This window comes from Canis lupus, chromosome X (assembly GCF_048164855.1).
Source record: "Canis lupus baileyi chromosome X, mCanLup2.hap1, whole genome shotgun sequence".
Classification (NCBI taxonomy): Eukaryota; Metazoa; Chordata; class Mammalia; order Carnivora; family Canidae; genus Canis; species Canis lupus.
Window position 1 is genome coordinate 18,491,273 of NC_132876.1, and position 24,417 is coordinate 18,515,689.

The window sequence follows — 24,417 nt, forward strand, 5'->3', positions numbered from 1 at the left end:
GACATTGCTTTATTTTACATTCTAACCAGCAACGTACAAAGGTCCTCTATTTCTCCACGTCCTTACCGATGCTTGTTACTAGGAGATGGATTTTGTTTATTTTATGGCATTCCCTATGACAAATTAGGACCAAATGATGGAAAGTAGATTTTGGTTCAATATCAGGAAGCAAAAAAAAAATCAGTAAGCATTTTTGAATTAGTATTACTTCCTAATAGTTGAAAGGCCCTTTCACTATCCTTTAGTGAAAGTTTAAGTAGAAGTGAAGTGCCCAATAAGCGGTAAGGGAGTACTGATCCTCTCACCCTCTCCCTCATATAATTAATAATTGCCCATAGGTTTCTAAAAAATATTTATTTTAACTTCTATTATTTCTTGATTATACAAGTAACCAATATTCCATATGGAAAAATATGAAAATACAGACAAGCAAAGAGAAAAACAAATGAAAACAAAATCATCCATCTTCCCACCACCCAGAAACTTAAGCATTTGGCATACAGCCTTACAAACTTTTTTCTTTTATATATCTGTATAAAATATATACATATACTTTTTAAAAACAAAAATGAAATCCCATTAATCACACTGCTTTTTTACTCAACAATATAGTATAAACATCTTTCCATGTCAAGTGATATATGACCGTGTCATCATTCTTAATGGGTACACAGATTTCCATGGAACGAATGTACTCTTATTTGTTTAACCCAGTGTTTTCCAAAGGGTCTACATAACATACTCCCACAAGATGACCCTCAAAAACAAGAACTTAAGTTAAACAGTTTAAAAATGCTTCATACCATATCTCTTTTCTTGGGCTTTCACAATGTTTAAGAAATGATTTTAACTCATTTTCCTAAACTTACTTGACCATAGATTGCCCCCTCCCCCATGGCCTTCCCTTTCTTTCATTCTTCAGGACACTTATTCACATTTTATAAAACATCCTGAGAAATGATGGCTTAATTGATCTATTCATGTTAAATACTAGGGCTTTTGTTTTTTACATAGAACTTGCCATTTGAATCACTTTTAAGTATGCAATTCTATGGCATTGATTACACTCACAACATGTAACCATCCTCACTATCTAGTTCCAAAACCTTTTCATCATCCCAAGCAGAAGCGCTATATGAGCATTAAAGAATAACTCTCCATTCCCCTTCCGCCAGCCCCTGGTAACCTGTAATCCACTGTATGTCTCTATGAATTTGTCTATTTTAAGTATCTCATATAAGTGGAGTCATGCAATATTTGTCCTTTTGTGTCTGGCTTATTTCACTTAGCATACTGTTTCCAAGTTTCATCTATGTGGTAGTATGTACCAGAACATCATTCCTTTTTATAGATGAACAAATCCCATTGTATGTATAGAACACATTTTTATCCATTCGTCTGGTGATGGACACTTGGGTTGTTGCTACCGTTTGGCTATTGTAATTAATGCCACAAGGAACGCTAGCACACAAGTATCTATTTGAGGCCTAGTTTTCAAGGAATGGAACTGCTGGATCTTATGATAATTCTATGTTTAATATTTTGAGGAACTTCCCACAGTCACTGCATTATTTTATATTCCAACCAGCAATGTACAAGGGTCCTCTATTTCTCCACATCCTCACCAATACTTGTTATTATCTTTTTGATTCTAGCCAACCTAGTGGGTATGAAGTGATAGCTCTCTGTGGTTTTGATTTGCATTTCCCTGATGACTAAAGATGTGGAACATCTTTTCATGTGCTTATTGGCCATATGTATATCTTCTTTGGAGACATGCCTATTCATAAAGTCCTTTGCCCATATTTTAGTTGGGTTGTCTTTTTGTGGCTGAGTTATTTTTTTAAGGTTTTATTTATTTATTTATTCATGAGAGACACACAGAGAGAGAGGCAGAGACATAGGCAGAGGGAGAAGCAGACCCCATGCAGGAAGCCCAATGTGGGACTTGATTCCAGGACCCCAGGATAATGCCCTGAACTGAAGGCAGATGCTCAACCGCTGAGTCACCCAGGCATCCCTGTGGCTGAGTTATAAAACTTTTTCACATATTCTAGATTAAACTCATCAGATATGATTTATAAATATTTTTGTCACTCTATAGGTTATCTTTTTCACTGCCTTATTAATGTCCTTTCATGCACAGAAGTTCTCAATTTTGATAAAGTTCAACTTACCTATTTTTTTCTTTTGTTGCTCATGTTTTTAGTGATATATCTAAGAATCCACTGCCAAATCCAAGGTCATAAAGATTTACCCCTGTTTTTCCCCTAAGAATTTAATGATTTTAGCTCTTAATATTTAGGTTGTTGATCTATTTTTGAGTTAATTTTTCTATATGGTGTGAGGTAGGAGTTCAACTTCATTATCAGTCATGTGGATATTTACTTACCCTAGCACCATTTGTTGAAAACATTACATTTTTCACAGCTCCAAATAACATTACAGTAAACATCCTTTCCAACCTGTCCCATATTTTTCCCTAAGAAAAATTTCTAGAATTGCTATATCAAAAGATGTGCACATTATGAAGGTTTCTGATACAAACTTCCTCTGAAAGGACATTAAGAACCCACCACAGTGAATTCAAACACCACTTTCACCAAACTCTCAATAGCCATGTATACTACAAACAAATTTTAAATCTCTGCTCATCCATATGGCATGGGAATGTATTCCAGTTAAAGTTTAAGAGAGTTTTAGCTGAACTTGCCTTGATAGCCCCAACACACTAGCCTCAGCAACTGCCTTTCCAAAGGCTTCACACTTATGAAAAGATTACCTAAGAATAGGACTCAATGTAAAGTACTGCAGAGCTTAATATAAGTCTAGTTGAGGAAGCAAACTAACCCCACCCCCTCTTAAGAGTTGGGCTAAAAATGGAAAGTATAATTAGGTTCCTCCACAGGATAATGTAATTTCAAAATATTTCCTTCCTTAGCACAATGTCACAAACCAGCTGTTGGCGACTTTCAAGTGTGTTCTTTTTTGTTTATGTTCAGTAGAGAGTTACCTAGCATGAAAGCCAGGCCATGAAATCAACTAAACTGAAGTTAGAGGGTTTTTCTTACAGCCATATAATAATTAACAAGGAAAAAGAAAAACTATTTTGCTGGTCGTTAGCTTTTTAGTACTAGTTAAGTGCGAATGTGAATTGTGACCAAGTTTTTATAGTTGATGTAGCTTTTTTGCTCTGTCTCCTTTGCTTCTCTGAAGCAAACATACCAAATGTATCTTTATTTTGTTTTGTCTCAAGCTGTAGTTACTAGAAAGAAGATTTTATTGTGCATGCTTTGTCAGTGGGAACTTGTTATTAATATGGAAATCCTGAGAGGACCATTTATCCACACAAAACAAGAAACCAGGGGGAAATTAGCTTTCCACATTTCATCATAAAACATGCATAATTCATAGAAGAGAGGAAACTATTGATGAGGCTGAACAAAATGAATTTCTTGTTTCCAGAAAGAATAAAAATATTTGGCATAAAGCCCTCTAATTTCCTAAATATTTTCTTAAAGTCTTCTGAAGTCTAGTGTCACCATGATTTACACTGTTATAGTAGCAAAGATGAAGGCAGATGCTTTAACAGAATCAATAAAATTTTAAGAGGCAGAAAGAACCTTGTAAATACCTAGTTCAACTCTATTTTACAGATTGGAAATCTGAAGCCCAGATCGGTGAAGTGACCTGCTGCAAGTCACACAGAGAGAGTGACAGAGTTAGAGCCACAAGTCAGATCTCCTGACTTCTGCACTCATAATGTAGCCTGGTCACTCTTCTAAGAGGTTGATATAGTTAGGTTACAGTTTACTTTGCTATCAGTGATGCCACAGAGATTGCCAATTGCATGTATATATAAGTTATTGGTCTGATAATAACTGCATTAATTTAATGCATTTCTTCTGAGAGGCCATGGTCATTAAATTTCCCACTATTAAGAAAGTTGAGGAACGTCTGGGTGGCTCAGTGGTTTTGCACCTGCTTTCAGCCCAGGGCATGATCTTGGAGTTCTGGGATCAAGTCCCACGTCTGGCTCCCTGCATGGAGCCTGCTTCTCTCTCTGCCTGTGCCTCTGCCTCTCTCTGTGTGTCTCTCACGAATGAATAAATTTTAAAAATCTTAAAAAAAAGAAAGTTGAACAAGTTTCCAAGATTCCTATATGATAGATGACTCTCTCCACCCATACACTATAGACATTTATAAAAAGAAATCTCATTTACTCTTGGGTTAAGAACCACATTGTAAGAAATCTGTGAGATACCATGGAACTTAAGGGAAACCAACTACCTTTTTGCCAGAGTATTTATTGTTCTTTGGCCTTTTCTAAATGCACAATTTAAACTATCTGACAGTGAAGCCTACCTATATGATAGATTTTTCAAGCTCAACTTTTAAGATCTAAAATATTTAAAAACACTTGAGGCAAATTGTAATTAGTTTTCTCCATAGATATCCAAAGTACCATATATGCATTTTCATCATAGATATTTATATATAGTTGCTTCTAGGTGAATTTTAAAAATTCATTTAGGAGATGAGATTAAATATATCCTGTAGTGGGAGTAGTAATAACTCAAGGAGCAGGGACAAAGATTAATGCAGAATTAGAATCTTAACTCATCTGCTTTTAATAGCTCATTTGATTTGTCTCAGTTCTAAAGAGCCAATGAAACAGGCCACCTAGATACAAATTCTCACCCCATCCCCCCTTTTAACATAAGAGCTTTCTGATAGTGAGAGTTGTCCAACAGCAGAATGAACTGTCATGTGAGAAGAGTCAGTTCATTACTACAAGATTTCAAACTAAGGCTAAAAGATCATTTGTCTGGAACTCTTAAAAGGATTTCTGCATTGAGAGGTAGACTAAAAGGCTTCTAAAATCCTATCATCTCAATGTTGTCTTTCTTTCCTACTTTCATAGTTTAGAGGTTCTTTCATATGTGTGTATCTGTAGTCATCTTACACTGCCTGGTATCAGTATTATTTTTGTACTTATGTTATCCTGCTTGAAGACAGAGATGGTATTTCACTTATCTTCATATATACTACAATTTTAAGTATAGTTTCCTGTACAGAGAAAGTATTCATTAGATACTTAATTGAATATGCTTGAAATAACAAGCTTGATTGGTTGATTTAGTCATTATAAATCTTCAGAGCCATATTCTTCCCCTGACCTGAGAATCTTAATTACTACTACAGTGAGTCTTCATGTTAGGATGAATCTGGAGTGCTGGTCTTTTATAACAGTATAAGTAAAACAGGAATATTTGACTGAACATAAATACATTTTTAAGGCTTAACAATGATGCCTTGAAAATATTTTAAAAACATACTTCCATTTTCATTTATCCTTTTATTGACAGTGTGAAAACTAATATGTCTGTATATAAACATACAGATACATTTATTAATAAGCATATATTTATGACATATAAATATTATAAACATTTATAACATATGTTATATATTCAATATGGTCACCTCTTATTCTCATATTTTTTAAAAAAATGGGTTATAAAATAGATAGTTTAAAAAATTAACTTAAGAAAAATGAACCAAGCAAAATAAAAATTCCTAAAGTATCCTACTGTGGGTTGAATTGTGTACCCTAAAAGATGTTGAAGTCCTAACCACCAGTATCTGCAAATGTGATCTTAAATGGAAATGAGGTCTTTGCAGACATAATCAAGCTAAGATGAAGTCATAATGGATTTGCTTGGGCCCTAAATCCAATGACTGGTGTCTTTATAATAACCACATGAAAACACAGGAACACAAGGAGAAGCCCATATGATGACAGAGCCAGAGACTGGAGTGATATGTCTGTAAGGGATTTCCAACAACCACCAGAAGCTAGGAGAGAGACATTAACAAATTCTCCCTCAGAGCCTCCAGAAAGAACCAACTCTGATGACACCTGATCTTAGGCTTTTAGTCTCCAGAACTGTGAGATAATCTATTTTGATTAGTCTATCCAGTTTGTGGTACTTTGTTATGGTAGCCCTAGAAAACTAATACATGTCTTTTACTATGAAAATTGAAATGATGATTCCTTGGCATATTTAGGATGACAAATATAGTCTTACCATAACTAAAAAATAATCAACCACTCTGACAAGTGTGAGGTGATATCTCATTATAGTTTTGATATGTATTTCCCTGCCCAGCAATTGTACTACTAGGTATTTACCCAGAGGATACAAAAATACTCTTTCAAAGGGCACATACACCCCGATGTTTACAGCAGCATTATCAGCAATAGCCAAAATATAGAAAGAGTCAAAATGTCCCTCAACTGATGAATAGATAAAGATGCGGTGTGTCTGGTGTGTATGCATACATACATACATATAATGAAATATTACTCAGCCATTTGCAAGGACATAGATGGAGCTAGAGTATATTATGCTAAGTGAAGCAAGTTAGTCAGAGAAAGGGACACCTGGGTGGCTCAGCAGTTGAGTGTCTGCCTCTGGCTCAGGGTGTGATCCCAGGGTCTGGGATTGAGTCCCGTGTCGGGCTCCTTGTGGGGAGCCTGCTTCTCCCTCTGCCTGTTTCTCTGCCTCGCTCTCACTCTCTTTCTCTCATGAATGAATACATAAAATCTTTAAAAAAAAGTCAGAGAAAGGTAAATACCATATGATGTCATTCATATGTGGAATTTAAGAAACAAAACAGATGAACATAAGGGAAAAGAGAGAGAGATATACCATAAAACAGACTCTTAACAATAGAGAACAAAGTGAGAGTTGGTGGAGAGGAGGTGGGTCAGAGATGGGCTAAATAGGTGATGGGCATTAAGGAGGGCACTTGTTGGGGCACCTGGGTAGCTCAGTGGTTGAGTGTCTGCCTTTGGCTCAGGTCATGATCCTGGAATCCTGGGATCAAGTCCTGCATTGGGCTCCCCAGAGGGAGTCTGCTTCTCCCTCTGCCTATGTCTGTCTCTTTCTGTGTCTCTCATGAAAAAATAAATAAAATCTTAAAAAAAAGAGAGCACTTGTTGTGATGAGCACTGGGTGTTAAATGTAAGTGATGCATCACCAAATTCTACTCCTGAAACTAACATTATACTGTATGTTAACTAGAATTTAAATAAAAATTTGAACCAATGGGGGACCTAGGTGGCTCAGTTGGTTAAGCAGCTGCCTTAAGCTCAGGTCATGATCTCAGGGTCCTGGGATCAAGCCCCACATTAGACTCCCTGCTCAGTGGGGAGCCTGCTTCTCCCTCTCCCTCTGCCCCTGCTTCTGCTTTCTCTTGCTCACTCTCAAACAAATAAATAAAATCTTTTTTAAAAAATTGAAACAAAAAAAATCAGCTACAAAAAATATCATGTAAAAGAACTACTAAAAGCCACTTAAGAAATGGAAAATCAAAAAAAAAAAAAAGAAATGGAAAATCATTTAAGAAACAGATCCTCCCAATACAAAAGCTCAAATGTCAGCAGACTGGAAAACCAACTACAAAGTCCTTGATTCTGAGCATACCATACTAAGCTGTGGCATCCTGGAGTATAACCAAAACAATAAACACTAACTGAGTAGAATGAAATGAATTGTCTGAGTTGAAATAAATGCATTCAGATTGTCAACGTTACCAAGATTTATTGAGTAAAAGCTCCTTATACAACTCAGTAGTAGTTCTGCACCCATTGTTCACTTTCTCCATCCTTGGTCTTTGTACCTGAATATTTCACAAAACTTTTTTTTTTCTTTGCTGAAGTGTCAGTAATACATGAGGACACTTTGTCAATGATGTACAATTTCAGCAAGGGACATTACTGCAATCACATCTCATCCCATGAGGGCCTGTGTATATGCTCACAATTGGTCCACTAAGGGTCTGGCAAGTATAGAAGCTTAGTTACAAAGGCAATATTGATAGTTCACTTGTCCTTAGTTAACTTGCAGAATACTGTCCTAGTTTCCAAAGACCATCATGATCCCAGTCATCTCATAAATATTCATTTATTCATAGGTGAACAGAATCTTCCCCCACATATCTAGCCATGCTAATCAATTCCACTGGGGCCACTGTCAAACCATTCTTTTTTAAAAAGATTTTATTTATTTGTTTGGGAGAGAGGGCGTGTGAGCGAAAGAGAGAGAGAGAGAGAGAGCGCACCAGCAGAGGGAGAGGCAGAGGGAGAGGGAGAGGGAGAAGGAGAAGCAGGCTCCCTGCCTCAGTGGGAGCAGGGAGCACAACGCAGGGCGCAGGGCTCGACCCCAGGACTCTGGGATCATGACCTGAGCTGAAGGCAGACGCTTAACCAACTGAGCCACCCAGGTGCCCTGTCAACGATACTTGGTGTGACAATCTTTTTCCCACGTGGGGCATACCTGTATCAGATTTTCCGTCATTCTGATTATTTCTAATGACAAGGAAAAACTTTTAATAAATATTTTACATAGCCATTCGTATTTAATTAACTGAGGAAATTTAAACTAATTCTGAACTTCATTGCATGAGGATACATTTCTATTTTTCAAAATGTTAATGTTATCCTCAATTAAAGCACGCACTTTAGATTTTAAAATTTTAACACATAATTTTTCTTATTCAGAAACCCTTCAGACTTTTGAATAGAAAATTGGGGTTTAAACAAACATTTGTAGCCCTTAGGGAACAACTGGAAGTATATGATTCTTGCAGAAAAACCCTAACATACTAAGCCTTATTTAATCAAATCAGTAGTCATGATGATGAATAAAAAGTAATTCATAGAAATGTAAAGGACCACAACTTATCAATAGTGACTTTTTTCCCCACACTTAATTAGAATACAAAACTGATCAGGGATAATCAGGTTCAGTAGAAATTGAGTGAAGCCCAATTACATATTATTTTCTTGCTATTCAATTAGCCTTTTCATCTTATTTCCCCTACCTATTCCTTCCCAACAAATTAAACATCCAAGGATTCACGTGCAAAATGGGCAATCCTTGTATCCTTGTATAGTATAACTAGCTCAGTTTTAAAAACTACTCTAAGATAGGTAATTTTTCCCTACCAAGAGGAAACTAGCAATTATGAAAATATCATTAAGGACTAGCATGGGGAGGGATCCCTGGGTGGTGCAGTGGTTTGGCGCCTGTCTTTGGCCCAGGGCGTGGTCCTGGAGACCTGGGATTGAGTCCCATGTTGGGCTCCCGGTGCATGGAGCCTGCTTCTCCCTCTGCCTGTGTCTTTGCCTCTCTCTCTCTGTGTGACTATCACAAATAAATTAAAAAATAAATAAAAAAAGAACTAGCATGGGGGAAAAAAAAGAACTAGCATGGGGGAAAAAAAGAACTAGCATGGGCATTCAGCAACATAATTCTAAACATTATTTCACTTATTTATTAAATGGAACAATTATATTTCATCAGAATGTATAATTTTATCTACTTATTCATGTAAATAAATAGAGTTCTCAATTATGTCTTTAAAAATCAAGGTGCAGCATGTGTCTACACACTAGCAGCTTGAAGATATACGGTTTATCTTCAATATAGTTCTTATTTGGAAAACATCTTTGAAAGTATCACTATATTGCTTTTAAGGGCATACAGAGGAATTAGATATGCAAATTCTATAGATAAACAGAATTTTAGAAACTTGAGAAAATAAGGTAATAAATAGTTGCTCTAACTTGTGTGTGTGTGTGTGTGTGTGTGAGAGAGAGAGACAGAGAGAGAGAGAGAGACAGAGAGAGAGAGAGAGAGAGTAACAAATGTGTTTCTCCACTGGTGAGAAAGTCTTGGGATGGGTGAATCACTTAGTTGAAAGTTCATCTACTAAAACAAATGGAGAACGGAATCAGAAGATGATATGGAAGATTGTGACAGTGTTGATTCTAACTGATAAATTACAAGAAGATACTGTATTGCTAATGTTTCTATCAAGAATATCTGAAGATTGGAGAAGAAAGTGCCAGTTGTCCATAACAGAATTCAAAAGATCTCTGTGCACTCTGCTTTGTCTACAAATAAACACAAAATATATGAAGCAAAGAACTGGCACTAGTTACAAGAGCAATTTCACAAGAGCAGTAAAACAAAGCCAACAGTAAAATTAAATAAAACCCCATTCACTGTATTTCCCATCTTGATTATTAAAACATGCTTTCTTGGCACGCTTTTCAATAATATGATCAGCCTAACAAAGCATACAAAAATCCAAGGAAGAAAGAATGGGCAGAAGATGACTTTTTTCCAAGCTTGTATTTTTATATATTTCTCTAATACATCTTTTAAAATATTTTATTTATTTGAGAGAGACAGAGACAGAAACAGGGTAGAGGAGCAGAAAGAGAGGGAAAGGGAAGGGGATATCAAACAGACTCCATGCTGAGTGCAGAGCACCTCCCACTCTGGACAAGGGGCTTGATCTCATGACCTGAGATCATGACCTGAGCCAAAACCCAGAGTTGGACACTTAACTAAGTGAGCTGCTCAGGCACCTCTTCTCTAATACCTCTTAATCAAATGCCAAGACGCCACTTCTAAAAATGTATCCAGGGATCCCTGGGTGGCTCAGTGGTTTAGTGCCTGCCTTTGGGGCAGGGTGTGATCCTTGAGCCCTGGGATCGAGTCCCACATCAGGCTCCCTGCATGGAGCCTGCTTCTCCCTCTGCTTGAGTCTCTGCCTCTCTCTCTCTCATGAATAAATAAATAAAATCTTTTTAAAAAAATAAAAGTGAAGTAAGCCAGTCAGAGAAGGACAAACATTATATGTTCTCATTCATTTGGGGAATATAAATAATAGTGAAAGGGAATATAAGGGAAGGGGGAAGAAATGTGTGGGAAATATCAGAAAGGGAGACAGAACGTAAAGACTGCTAACTCTGGGAAACGAACTAGGGGTGGTGGAAGGGGAGGAGGGCGGGGGGTGGGAGTGAATGGGTGACGGGCACTGGGGGTTATTCTGTATGTTAGTAAATTGAACACCAATAAAAAATAAATTAAAAAAAAAAACCAAAAAAAAATAAAATAAAATAAAAAAAAATAAATAAAAAAATAAAAAAATAAAAAAAATAAAAAATAAAAATGTATCCAGCATATATTAATGTCACACATAAATGTTAGGGAGAAGAACTTAAGTTAATAGCATTCATTTGGGATTTTTTTATAACTTCTAAAAATATTTAATAATACTTCTGAATATATACAATAGTAAGAATAGATTTAAAAACCAAGTGAAAAATGGCTAGTGAATGTTTAAAACCTCATGTTAATACTCACCACATTCATATCAGACTGTTGGGTAGTATCAGAAGAAACCACGTTGGTTGTGCCATAGAAACTCCTCTTTGGCTGATCTTCAAATATTTCACCTATGACAAAAAAAGTAGGTCAAAATAGATATGTTTTATCTAACATGCGTTTGCTTTTAATTGCAAAAGTAAAACTTGCTCATTGCAAATAATTTATAAGATACATAAAAACATAAAGGAAAAAGTTTTATATTCCCACTATCCAGAGATAATCACATTTCAGTAATTCCTAAATGTGTGTATACATGACTGTTTTTATTTATTTATTTTTTTACATGATTGTTTTTAAACAAAATTGGATTTGTATCATATATAATACTGATATGCAATCTACTTTTTGTTTTTAATGATTATAATTTCTTCATATTATTAACTAAATTCTTCAACATGATTTTATAGAGCTATGTAGTAAGGCCACACAATAATTTAATCTCATTCCTTATTTTAAATGTTTAGGTTGTTGCTATCTTTATTTTGCCAAGCATATACAATTAACTAAATAGACCAATTCTTTTATAGCATACAATGAACAAAATAAACATATTTTTAAAGATTAAGGAGACATATCTAACCTCAAAAACTGCATTGCTATAATCGTTACCTCAAAGTAAATGCTAAAATCTGTACACTGTTACACCATCTGGATGAGAGAAAACTGATGTTCAAGCCCATAACTAATAAGGTGGAACATTAAGACCACCTACTCATTAAAAAATATCCCTAGGAATAGGGGTGCCTGGCTGGCTCAATTGGTAGAGCACGTGACTCTTGGTCATAAGCACAAACCCAATGTTGGGCATAGAATTTACTTAAAAATAAAATAAAATAGGGGCACCTGGGTGGCTCAGTTGGTTAAGCCTCCGTCCTCAGCTCAGGGTCCTGGGATAGGGCCCGGTGTCAGGCTTCCCGCTCAGCGGGGAGCCTGCTTCTCCCTCTTCCTCTGCCACGCTTTCTCTCTCAAATAAATAAATAAAATCTTTAAGAAAATTTTTAAGTAAAATTTTAAAAGTTTAAAAAATATCCTGGGGCGCCTGGGTGGCTCAGCCTATTAAGCATTGGCCTCTTGGTTTCAGCTTAGGTCACGACCTCAGGGTTGTTGTATCAAGCCCCTTGAGGGGCTCTGTGCTTGGCACAGAGTATGCTAGAGATTGCCTTCCTCTTCCTCTCCTCCCCTGCTCCGCGATCTCTCTCTCTCTCTCAAATAAATTTTAAAAATCTTTAAATATGCATATATCTTTAAATATATATTTAAAGATTTTAAAAATCTATATATTTTTATATATATATATATATATATATATATCTCATTAGAAATTCTACAGACCTTCCTTAGGAGTATAATCATGGCTCATAAAGCTCCAAAGAGGTCTGGGTATCTTGTCTCATGCCAGATTAAAATTACATCATTATAGAAAAACTATTCACCTTTCTTTTTGGGTTTAAATTAAAAGCCAGACAAATCAAGACAAATTCATCATATAAAAAAATTGAAATCTTCTTTGCTGAAACCATCATTACTGGTAAAATGCTCTTTATAGCTGTCTGATTTTCTGCAGATTTCTTAGAATTTCCACTTGAGGCCCTATTTGCCCTTGCCTATTTCTAGTGGAAGTAAATGCAGCTTATCATTATACAATGTACCTTCTTGTGCTTGGAGATTCTAACTGCTATCTCACACTCTCTCCCATTTTATAGTCCTCGTTCTTTTTTCTCCCCCGCCCAGGACCTCTTCGGATTTTTTATACCTCTTCCCCCCACATTTCATTCGTATTAATAGGCTCCAAATAAGATATCATTTATTATTTCCCAGTGGATATTCATATTTCCAAATAGATAAATGAAATTAAATTTCTGTTTAATCTCTTACTGTATTTAAAACTCCAGATGAATTCTGACCAAACTTATACAGGCTATGCTTGGAAAAGTCTGACTTAAAATATAGACTATGCTTGGAAAAGTCTGACTTAAAATATAGACTATAGACTATGTAGTAGATACAGAATTTGCTTTGGCATTCTTAGGGATAATTCAAAGAAAAGAGGCGGTCAGCCTCCAGAGCACCTGAAAACCAGGTACAAGATGGTCGTGTGAGACATGCCACATCCACCAAAATACTGAGTAGAAACAGTGTATTATGTCAAAATTTTAATATAAAAACAATTTTTAAAATAATAAATTCTAAGAAAATTCCAGGAATTTTCAATGTCATAAAACATTTTATGCATAAATGTCTTAGAGAATTATTTTATTTGTTTTTTTAAAGATTTATTTATTTATTTTAGAGAGAGAGGGAGTGAGAGAGCATGAGCAAGTAGGGAGAGAGGCAGAGGGAAAGGGAAAAAGAAAAGCAGACTCTGTGCTGAGCATGGAGTCCAATGACGTCTTCAATCTTAAGACCTTGAGACCATGACCTGAGCGGAAATCAAGAAGTGGATACTGAACTGACTGAACTACCCAGACACCCCAAAAGGAGAATTATTTTAATTTAGTAAAACACTGTCTTCAATTTAAGCATATTTTATTTCACTGATTTTAAAGATTTTATTTTTAAGTAATCTCTACACCAACATGGGGCTTAAACTCACAACCCCAAGATCAACAGTCACATACTCCGTCAACTGAGTCAGCCAGGTGTCACTAAGCATATTTTATTTTATTTTTTTTTGAAGTTTTTTTTTTTTAATTAATTAATTAATTTATTTATGATAGTCACAGAGAGAGAGAGAGAGAGAGAGAGGCGCAGAGACACAGGCAGAGGGAGAAGCAGGCTCCATGCACCAGGAGCCCGATGTGGGATTCGATCCCGAGTCTCCAGGATCGCGCCCTGGGCCAAAGGCAGGCGCCAAACCGCTGCGCCACCCAGGGATCCCCGCATATTTTATTTTAAATACTCAAGTGACCCCAACTTTCTAACAGCTCTTACACTATTAGTTTATTTATTTATTTATTTATTTATTTATTTATTTATTCATGAGAGACACAGATAGAGAGGCAGAGACATTGGCAGAGGGAGAAGCAGGCTCCCTGGAGGGGAGCCTGATGCCAGACTAAATCCCAGGACCCCAGGATCAGGACCTGAGCCAAAGGCAGATGCTCAACCACTGAGCCATCCAGGTGCCCCAAACTATTAGCATATGTAAATGTTTTGTCAACAGGAGTTCTTAACTTCACAGCACAGAGAAAAGTCCCTTAAGCTAGGTCATTGATCTATCATCATAAAACAATGCTTTGTTTGAAAGAGTGTTTTCCTGAATTGATCTAGTCTTAGTCTTAGAATATAGTAAGTACAAGCTGAGTTAGATGTGTTGTTAGGACAATTGCCATTAATTAATCCAAAATACCCCAAAGAAACAGATGCAGTGAAATGTTGAAACACCTGCACCCCAATGTTTATAGCAGCAATGTCCATAATAGCCAAACTGTGGAAGGAGTCTCGGTGTCCATCGAAAGATGAATTGATAGAGAAGATGTGGTCTATGTATACAATGGAATATTACTCAGCCATTAGAAACGACAAATACCCACCATTTGCTTCAACGTGGATGGAACTGGAGGGTATTATGCTGAATGAAGTAAGTCAATCAGAGAAGGACAAACATTATATGGTCTCATTCATTTGGGGAATATAAAAAATAGTGAAAGGGAATAAGGGGAAAGGAGAGAAAATGAGTGAAAATATCAGCGAGGGTGACAGAACATGAGAGACTCCTAACTCTGGGAAACGAACAAGGGGTAGTGGAAAGGGAGGTGGGCAGGGGTTGGCGTGACTGGGTGATGAGCACTGAGGTGGGCACTTGATGGGATGAGCACCAGGTGATATGCTATATGTTGGCAAATTGAACTCCAATAAAAAAATCCAAAATACAAGCAAGATTAAAGTACATTTCGATTTTAATTTCTTTCCCTATAGTTCCTTCTTCCCCTTCTCCTATTCTTCTCCTTTTCCTTCCTCTTTTTTCTTCTCCTTCTTCTTTCCTATCTTAATGGGTTTTTCACAAATACACATCTTAAAAGTTTAACCTTCTTTCCTATCCATTTTCCCTCCTTAGTTTTTTAAAGATATATTTATTTACTTAAAAGAGAGAAAGAATGCACAAGCGGGGAGGAGGAGCAGAGGAAGAGGGAGAAGCAGAAGCCCCACCAAGCAGGGAGCCCAATGCAGGGCTCCATCCCAGGACCCTGGGATCATGACCTGAACCAAAGGCTGACACGTAACTAACTGAGCCACCCAAGTTACTCCTTCCCTATTATAAACTTTGTACTAAGCTTTTTTCTTTTTTTTAAAGATTTTATTTATTTATTTATTTGAGAGAGAGAACAAGAGAGAGCACAAGCAGGGTGAGGGGCAGAGAGAGAGAGAGAAGCAGACTCCCCATTGAGCAGGGAGTTCGATGTGGGGCTCAATCCCAGGACCCCAGGATCATGACCTGAGCCAAAGACAGATGCCCAACCGACTGAGCCACCCATGTGCCACTGTTGCCTTGCCTTGCCTTTTCTTTCCTTTTTTTCCCTTTCCTTTCCTTTCCTTTCCTTTCCTTTCCTTTCCTTTCCTTTCCTTTCCTTTCCTTTCCTTTCCTTTCCTTTCCTTTCTTTCTTCCTTCCTTCCTTTCCTTTCCTTTCCTTTCCTTTCTTCTTTCTTTTCTTTTCTTTCTTTCTTTTCTTTCTTTCTCTTTCTCTCTCTCCCTTCCTTCCTTCCTTCCTTCCTTCCTTCCTTCCTTCCTTTCCTTCCTTCTTTCTTTCTTTCTTTCTTTCTTTTCTTTCTTTCCTTTCTTTCTTTCTTTCTTTCTTTCTTTCTTTCTTTCTTTCTTTCTTTCTTTCTTTCTTTCTATTTAAATTCAATTTGCCAACATATAATACCCAGTGCACATCTCATCATGTGCTCTCCTTAATGCCTGTCACCCAGTTAGCCTACCCCCTCACCTCCCCTTCTGCACTTTTGTACTAAGTTTAACTAACTCAGTAGTGGTATTAACGAAAAAGTAAGAACAACCTAGCTTAGTGAGGCAGGTTTGAGAAATGAGATCCAGGGCTATGGGAGTTAAAAAAAAAAGTTCTGTTTTTTTTCAACACCTTTTTATTACTGGGTAGGTGGGTCATTTTCCATATATTCGACCAAATTAACCCCCATAAATAAGTGAAACATCAGAGAACACACACCTTAGCATATATTTTTGCTAAGTGGATCTGATTTGTGTCAACTTATTCATATGATGCCAATAAGTAGGTGTGGCAGCAGGCCAGGCAGGGGTCAAGATTCAGTGGAATACTAGGACTGATTCATTCTGTTTGTTCATTCACTCATTTATCTTGTTTCAGAAAGTATTTAAGGCAGCTAGCTTCGTGAATTTTATAATGAAAATCATAATAGATGACTAAACTTAAATTTCTCAATTCACATTTATATGGCACTTTATAGCTTTTAAAGTTGTCTTTACACAGTTTTGTTTAAATAAAATGAAAGGCATCTAGTAACTTATCAAACATTTTATTTTTTTATCAAACATTTTTTTAAATTTTTATTTATTTATGATAGTCAGAGAGAGAGAGAGAGAGAGAGAGAGAGAGGCAGAGACACAGGCAGAGGGAGAAGCAGGCTCCATGCACTGGGAGCCCGACGTGGGATTCGATCCCGGGTCTCCAGGATCGCGCCCTGGGCCAAAGGCAGGCGCTAAACCGCTGTGCCACCCAGGGATCCCTTTATCAAACATTTTAAATAAATCCTTTAAAATTAATTTCTTATAACACTTTGATTTTATATGATATTTTATAAAAATAATTCGAAGTTATATTTGTTTTTGCTGGTAGATAAAAGTACCTTTTCTTTTTAAAGGTCCACAGATACTTGGTCTAATAGTGTTGTTGGGGCTTTGACTTCTTCTAAAATAAAATCATCACAATCATTACAAGAAAAAATTTGAACAAAATCAGCTATGACTATTTTATTATAATAGATCTAAGGACATACACTAGAAAAAGACTGTGTAGTATTACATCGTTTTATTGCTTTTCTCTAAATCTAGGTTAAAAACAGGAATGCTCAGGATAGCAAACTGTCTTGTAATTTATAAGGATTCAGGATTTTCTGAAATTGTGAGGGAAAAAAACTAGAAAGATCTACAGTTCTGGTTGTGACATGCCTTGATTCAAGGTGAAAATCATAGGTAAATGATCAGGTACAGTTGTTTATATTCAAGAATTAGCTCTTATCCTTATTACCAAGCTTGGAGAGGAAGACTGTGTTCAAACAGGGCTAATGAATTACTGATTCTTCGAATGTTCATATGTTCTTACATGTTCTTAGTCACTTGATTCTTTTTAACATACAAAATAATAAAACAATGACATTTTAATTTAGCTAAAAACATGACTTCTTTGGTTGTCACAGAACATGGAGCTATAATTTCTTTTAAGTTCCTAAAATTCTTATTTTATTTTATTTTTTTTAATTCTAATTTTATAAGCAATTTGGTATTTTCATATAACATGAACTTACACTGTAAATCGTTGTGTAGGATTAGGAATAGGACTTGGAGGCAAAGTGGTGCAACCCACACAAGTTTGTAACGATGGAGGCAAACATTGCTAAAATCAAATTAGAACAGAGGTTTTAAAACCACCACTCTTCTCAGAAAACAGATCAGTGGTTTCCTAGGATGGGCGGGGGGTGGGGAGGAGGATATCACGTGCAAAAGATCACGAGGACATTGTTTAGAGTGTGGGAACTATTCTATATGTTGATTATGGTTATGGTTACAGGATTGTACACATACCAAAATTAATCAAATTATATACTTAAAAGCTGGTGACTTGTTACATGTTAATAATAGTTCAAGAAATTAAAAGGAAGGGAAAATGTCCTTTAGAATCAGATGTACTATGACAAAATATATCCCCCCAAAATGTGTGTGGTGAAGCATTAATATTTTCTAAATATTTCAAGGGACACAATTTCTTAGGCTCTCCGTTCTTACCTTCCCAATTCCCCTGGTAGGAGAAGTTGCTGGGGATACTGGAATTAAATCGATGCACTTTGAAGATGGTTTCTCTAAATCACCGTCACTCTGTGTCAGCAGAAAGCAGTGTACAATTGTAGCACCAATTGCTTACCTATCACATACTTAGGGAGAGAACTGCTGCATGGGGAAGGGAATCTTTATTGAGTCATGGTTGTACCATGATGAGAAGCTCACATCGTCCTGAAGCAAGCAGGGGACCCAAGATTCACTTCATTTTCTCTTTTTGGCAAAGAGAGCTCCATGGCAAGTCTAAGAGCTTGCCTAGTGTCCCCAAAAAGTCTAGAATGTGAGTACTTGATATTGTGTGATACTTACCATATATATACAAATCCTAATTTAAAGTTTTTCTCTTTGCGGGATCCCTGGGTGGCACAGCGGTTTGGCGCCTGCCTTTGGCCCAGGGCACGATCCTGGAGACCCGGGATCGAATCCCACATCAGGCTCCCGGTGCATGGAGCCTGCTTCTCCCTCTGCCTATGTCTCTGCTTCTCTCTCTCTCTCTCTCTGTGACTATCATAAATAAATAAAAAATTAAAAAAAATAAAGTTTTTCTCTTTGCATTGGACCTGTGCTCTGTTATTGAAAACTACAATATTAAGTCAAGGAAACAATCAAAAAGGATTTGGTTAGAACTAAGATACAAATGTAACAGCAGGGATCCCTGGGTGGCGCAGCGGTTTGGCGCCTGCCTTTGGCCCAGGGCGTGATCCTGGAGACCCGGATCAAGTCCCACATTGGGCTCCCGGTGCATGGAGCCTGCTTCTCCCTCTGCCTGTGTCTCTGCCTCTCTCTCTCTCTCTCTGTGACTATCATAAATAAATAAAAATTGAAAAAAATATATTAAAAAAAAAAAACAAATGTAACAGCAAAAATTACTGCAGCTATATAAAAACTGTTGATAGATTTTATGTGGATAAAATCAGTACTGCATAATTCAGGACTTTAAAATATGCTCTTTATTTTCCGAGACACAGTAAAATTATGTTGCATATTCTCTTCGTTTTCCTAACACAATAATAGGTTCACTCACTCGTGCCAATACCTGAATAATTAAAATTGGGTCAGTTAAGAGAATCAAACAGTATATATAAATTGTATTAGCACCAAACATGAAAAGGGATAGGCTCCAGAGGTTATCTACTCATTCTTCGGGACCTACTCCTAAATCAGGGATAGATGTCCATCTAATACACTCAGGGCTCAAAGGAAAATAAGATGGTACTGTTTTTGCTGATGACCCATTTCCTAATCTAATAACTCCCCAAACTGAAAGATGAACCTCTTCTATGCAAATTTCAGCTCAATTCTATCATTATCTGAGATGTCCATGGAAAAAAAACCTAAACATCATTCAACTTCCACAACTAAGTAATCATAATGTGTACAGAAACATTAAAGATGCTAGCAGGGGATGTAACTAAATTCCAAATATGTTCAAATTAAAAATGGTATGTTAAAATTTTAGTGGGAGTACATGCATTACAGGCATAAAAATGTAGTATTTATCCAGGAAAACCATTGTCTGTGGTTTAAAACCCTAATATCTAGTTAATAAATTCTGTAGGAAAGAGTGAAATCATTTATTGTTTTGTCATCTAAGCAATGTGACCAGCAGAGCTGAACTTTTCTTAGATTCACCAGGACAGAGACAAAGCTGATCCACAACAATGACAGTTTTGTATTAGACAACTATTTACTTTGAACCTCACTTTCAAATGATGTCAGTTATTTTTATGAATAAGTCATCAACTGTTTCTTAGGAGAAATCAAAAATTACTTACGAGGCATATAAATTTAAGTTTCAAATGAGAGCTTACATTTATAGAAATTACAACAAAACTAGGTAAGGCCAACACTGAAAAATCAGTAAAAATTTCAAATTTTCTATAAAATTGAAGTGTTAATATCATACCAGGTTCAAACTTGCTTCCCAAGACCGATTTATCTGTATTGCAGTTTGTACCTTCCTGCAAAAGAAGAGACATCAGTACTGGAAGAAAAGATATGACTGAATATAGAGATGCTCAGAATGGTAATTCAAAGTACACTACTCACCATTCATGCATTGCTTCTCTATTTATTAAATCCATACCTTCTTCCTGAAAGGCAGAATGTAAGAATAAATGAATATCAGATCCTATGGCTTTACAAAATTATTTCATTTGGTTGTACTTTTATTATTATTTACTGGGCTACAGAAGAGCTGGAGTATAAACAAATCTTTAAACAATTGTGTAGTTCTCTACTTTTCATTGTTGCAACTTCTACACCAAAGGTCTATTACTAATGCAGTACAGTACATCAAATATGCAGAAACTTTTCAGATGAAGAACTTCATAGCTTTCTTCATTTAAAAGAGTAAACATCATTCATTATTATACTATTTTTCCTACCATTAATACTGTGATATTAATAAATATCACTCACAGTCCAAAGCAAACTAAATGTCTATCAGTATCGGTTTGTTTAAGTAAATGATGGTGCGAACATGATTTAAATCTAGTCATTGACAAAGAAAAACATGTATTACATATTAAGTAGAAAAAAGCTCAGATGCTATTTATGTAAAATTACAAACAAGAGGTGTTCAAAAGGATGTTCACCAAAAAGTTCACAGTACTTATCAATGAGTAGTGAGATTTAGAGTAATTTGTTTTTTTTTTAAGATTTTATTTATTTATTCATGAGAGACACAGAGATAAAGGCAGAGACACAGGCAGAGGGAAAAGGAGGCTCCCTATGGGAGCCTGATGCAGGACTCAATCCCAGGACCCTGGGATCATGACCTGAGCTGAAGGCAGATGCTCAAACACTGAGTTACCCAGGTGCCCCTCTTTCTTTCTTTGTACTTTACCACATTGTTTGAGCTTTTTAAAAAATAAATGCAAATATTACTTCTCATATAAATAGTTATTTAAAAAATAACCCACATATACAAAGATATCTGATGTTCATGGATTGGAAAACTTAGTATTTTTGAGATGGCAATAGTACCCAAAGTGATCTTCAGATGCAATGCAACCCTCATCAAAATCCCAGTGGCATTTTTTGCAGAAGTAGAAAAACATCCTAAAATTCACATGAAAAAAAAAAAAAAAACAAAATTCACATGGAATCTCAAGGGACCCTGAATAACCAAAATAATCTTGAAAAAGAAGAATAAACTTGGAGGACTCACACTTCCTGATTTCAAAACTTACTATAAAGCTACTCATCAAAACAGTGTGGTACTGGCATAAGGAGAGACATATAGACCAATGGGATAGAATAGAGAGCCCAGAAATGAACACCCACACATAGGGTCAATTGATTTTCGATAAGGGTGCCAAACCATTCAATGGGTAAAAGATGGTCTTTTCAGCAAATGGTGCTGGGAAAACTGAACATCCACATATGAAAGAATGAAGTTGAATCCTTTCCTTACACCATCTATACTTGAAATGGATAAAAGACCTAAAGGTAAGACCTAAAACTATAAAGCTCTTATAAGAAAATATACGGCAAAAGCCTCATGAATTGGATTTAGTAATGATTTTTCAGGTATAATACCAAAAGCGCAGTTAACATAAGAAAAAAATAGATAAATTGGACTTCATAAAAATTTAAAACTTTTGTGCATCAAAAGACACTATCAAGAAAGTGTAAAGACAATCATGAAATTGGAGAAGATAGGGGTACCTGGGTGCCTCAGTCTGTTAAAACCGTTTGACTCTTGATTTTGGCTCACATCATGATCTCAGGGTTGTGGGATCAAGCCCCACATCTGGCTCCATGCTCAGCGTGGAGTCTGTTTGAAAACTCTCTCTCCCTTTCCCTCTGCCCCTCCCCACTGTGCTGGTGCTCTTTCCCTCTCTAAACTAAATAAATTAACTTAAAAATATTAAGATAAACAAATGGTCAATGAGTTCATGAAAGGATGTTCAACATTCGTCATTAGGGAAATACAATTCAAAACTACAATGAGCTAATACTTCACACTCGTTAGGAAAGCTATTATTTAAAAATGTGGAAAATAACAAGTGTTGATGAGAATGTGGAGAAATTATAACTCTTATATGTTGCTAGTGGGAATGTAAAATGGTGCAGACTCTGTGGAAGACAGTTTGATGGTTTCTTAAAAAGTTCAATATTGAATTTCCATATGATCCACCAATCCTGTTCCATGTATATACCCGAAAGTATTAACAATGGACTCAAACAGGTACTTGTACACCAGTGTTCATAGTAGCACTATTCACAACAGCCAAAAGGTGGAAACAACCCAAGTGTTTGTTACTAGATGAATGGATTAAAAAATGGAGTTATCTTTTGGCCATAAAAAGGAATGAAGTTCTGATACATGCTACAGCATGGATTAATACTGCAAACATAATATTAATTGAAATAAACACAAAAGAACAAATATATTTTTAATCTTTTAAATTTTTTCTTAAGATTTTATTAATTTATTCATGAGAGACACACAGAGAGAGGCAGAGACACATGCAGAGGGAGAAGCAAGCTACTCATAGGGAGCCCAATGCAGGACTTGATCCTTGGACCCGGGATCACGACCTGAGCCGAAGGCAGACACCCAACCACTGAGCCACCCAGGAGTCCCAGAGCTACCCAGGCATCCCTCCCACAGTCAAAATTCATCCTGGCATTCTTAAAAACATATTTCACACATAATAAAGTACCTAGGATAGTGCTGGGCAAATATAGTGATAAATATTATGGAGAACATCAAATAAGCAGATGAGCTTTCCCTAAATGGCCTAGAATCATATTAGAGAGACAAATTTTATACACATTAATTTGGTGTTCTCCAAAGTAAGCATGATCCCAGGAAGTATACAAGGAAGTATACAAGATGATCCACCGAGAAGCAAAAAGAAAACCATAGAAATTCAATTTATATATTTTAAAATCTAAGATAGTAAGAAATGAAAGTTTGCTAATAGTATACAGATTGATACAGGTGCCCTCATTCAGCCCAGAGGGTCCAAAGATCTTGCAAGAAACCAGCGTGATTTTGGCTTTTAGTTAAATTATAACTAATTCCAAGTTAGATGGCCATATGGATATATTATTTAGTTTTAATTAAACAGAGTTCCACAAAATAGACAAGTATCTTAACAAGATTTCTATAAAGAAATGTTGGACAGAAGATTTGTAATACAAGTCTAAGCGAATGACAGGGAAATGACAAAGGTGAAGCTCCTAGCACAGCACACATCATCTGCCATCTGCTTGTGAAAACACAATGCTGAGCTAATCTCTATCAAGGAGCTGGTTAAAGTAATTTTAAATCATGAGGACTATTGGAAATATGAATTCATATTCACTCTCAATAATGACCTATAGTTAATAAAATATTTAAAACGTTCTAAAACCATAATTTTATCTTTATCTTATTCTTTAAAAAAAGATTTTATTTATTTATTCATGAGAGACACAGAGATAGGGGCAGAAACATAGGGAGAAGGAGAAGCAGACTCCCTGTAGGAGAGTCTGATTTGGGACTTGATCCCAGGGTCCTGGGACCACGACCTGAGCCAAAGGCAGACACTCAGCCACTGAGCCACGCAGGCGTCCCTATTTCATCCTTTTTATATTCGTATTTTGCATATATTCAATGATTCATATTATATACTAGTTTGGTAGTACATGCCCATCATGTATTAGAAGGATGCGCTAAAACATTTTGCATTGGTGCAGCGTATGATCCGAAGAGTTTAAATAGTATTGCCTACATAAACAATATATGTTATGGGTGGTCTGGAATAGAAGAGAAGCTTGTGTTGTGTGAATTAAAATGTGACCTAGGCCTTGAAGGTGGTTTCAAATCTGGCAAGCCAAGGGTGGAAGATATGCCAAGCAGAAGGAACCATGTGAACAGAAGCTTAGAGGCAGGAAAGCACGTGGCTGGTTTCAGGGTAGTGAGGCTAGCTTGACTGAAACAGTTTGTACTAGGAAGTCGTGAGAGAGAAAACTGGAGAGGGAAAATAGGGCCAGATTTCCAGGATCTTAAATAACTGAAGGGTTTGAGCTTTAAGAGTTTGGGCAGAATAGCATAGTTAGTTAGGACCGGGCTTTGGAGCCAAACAGAACTGGGTTGAATCTCAGCTCCGTAACTTATTACCTGTGCAACCCTAGGCA

At 36.4% G+C, this 24,417-nt stretch overlaps 1 protein-coding gene across 14 annotated transcripts in view; it reads right to left on the bottom strand.

Annotated features, from left to right (window-relative positions):
• The window catches only part of LOC140628109 (P2R1A-PPP2R2A-interacting phosphatase regulator 1-like), an 84,751-nt gene that overhangs the window by 28,750 nt on the left and 31,584 nt on the right, over window positions 1-24,417 (bottom strand). For 12 of the 14 annotated variants that reach the window (XM_072817052.1, XM_072817045.1, XM_072817044.1 and 9 more), the window contains 6 exons: window positions 20,332-20,375; window positions 20,189-20,243; window positions 18,232-18,321; window positions 17,754-17,842; window positions 17,076-17,137; window positions 11,229-11,320 (listed from right to left, as the gene is read on the bottom strand). In XM_072817052.1, coding sequence (XP_072673153.1) covers window positions 11,229-11,320; window positions 17,076-17,137; window positions 17,754-17,842; window positions 18,232-18,321; window positions 20,189-20,243; window positions 20,332-20,375 — 432 coding nt within the window. Of the gene's footprint in view, window positions 1-335; window positions 9,968-11,228; window positions 11,321-17,075; window positions 17,138-17,753; window positions 17,843-18,231; window positions 18,322-20,188; window positions 20,244-20,331; window positions 20,376-24,417 lie in introns of those variants that run through there. The other 2 variants (XM_072817048.1, XM_072817041.1) reach the window with 2 other exon arrangements.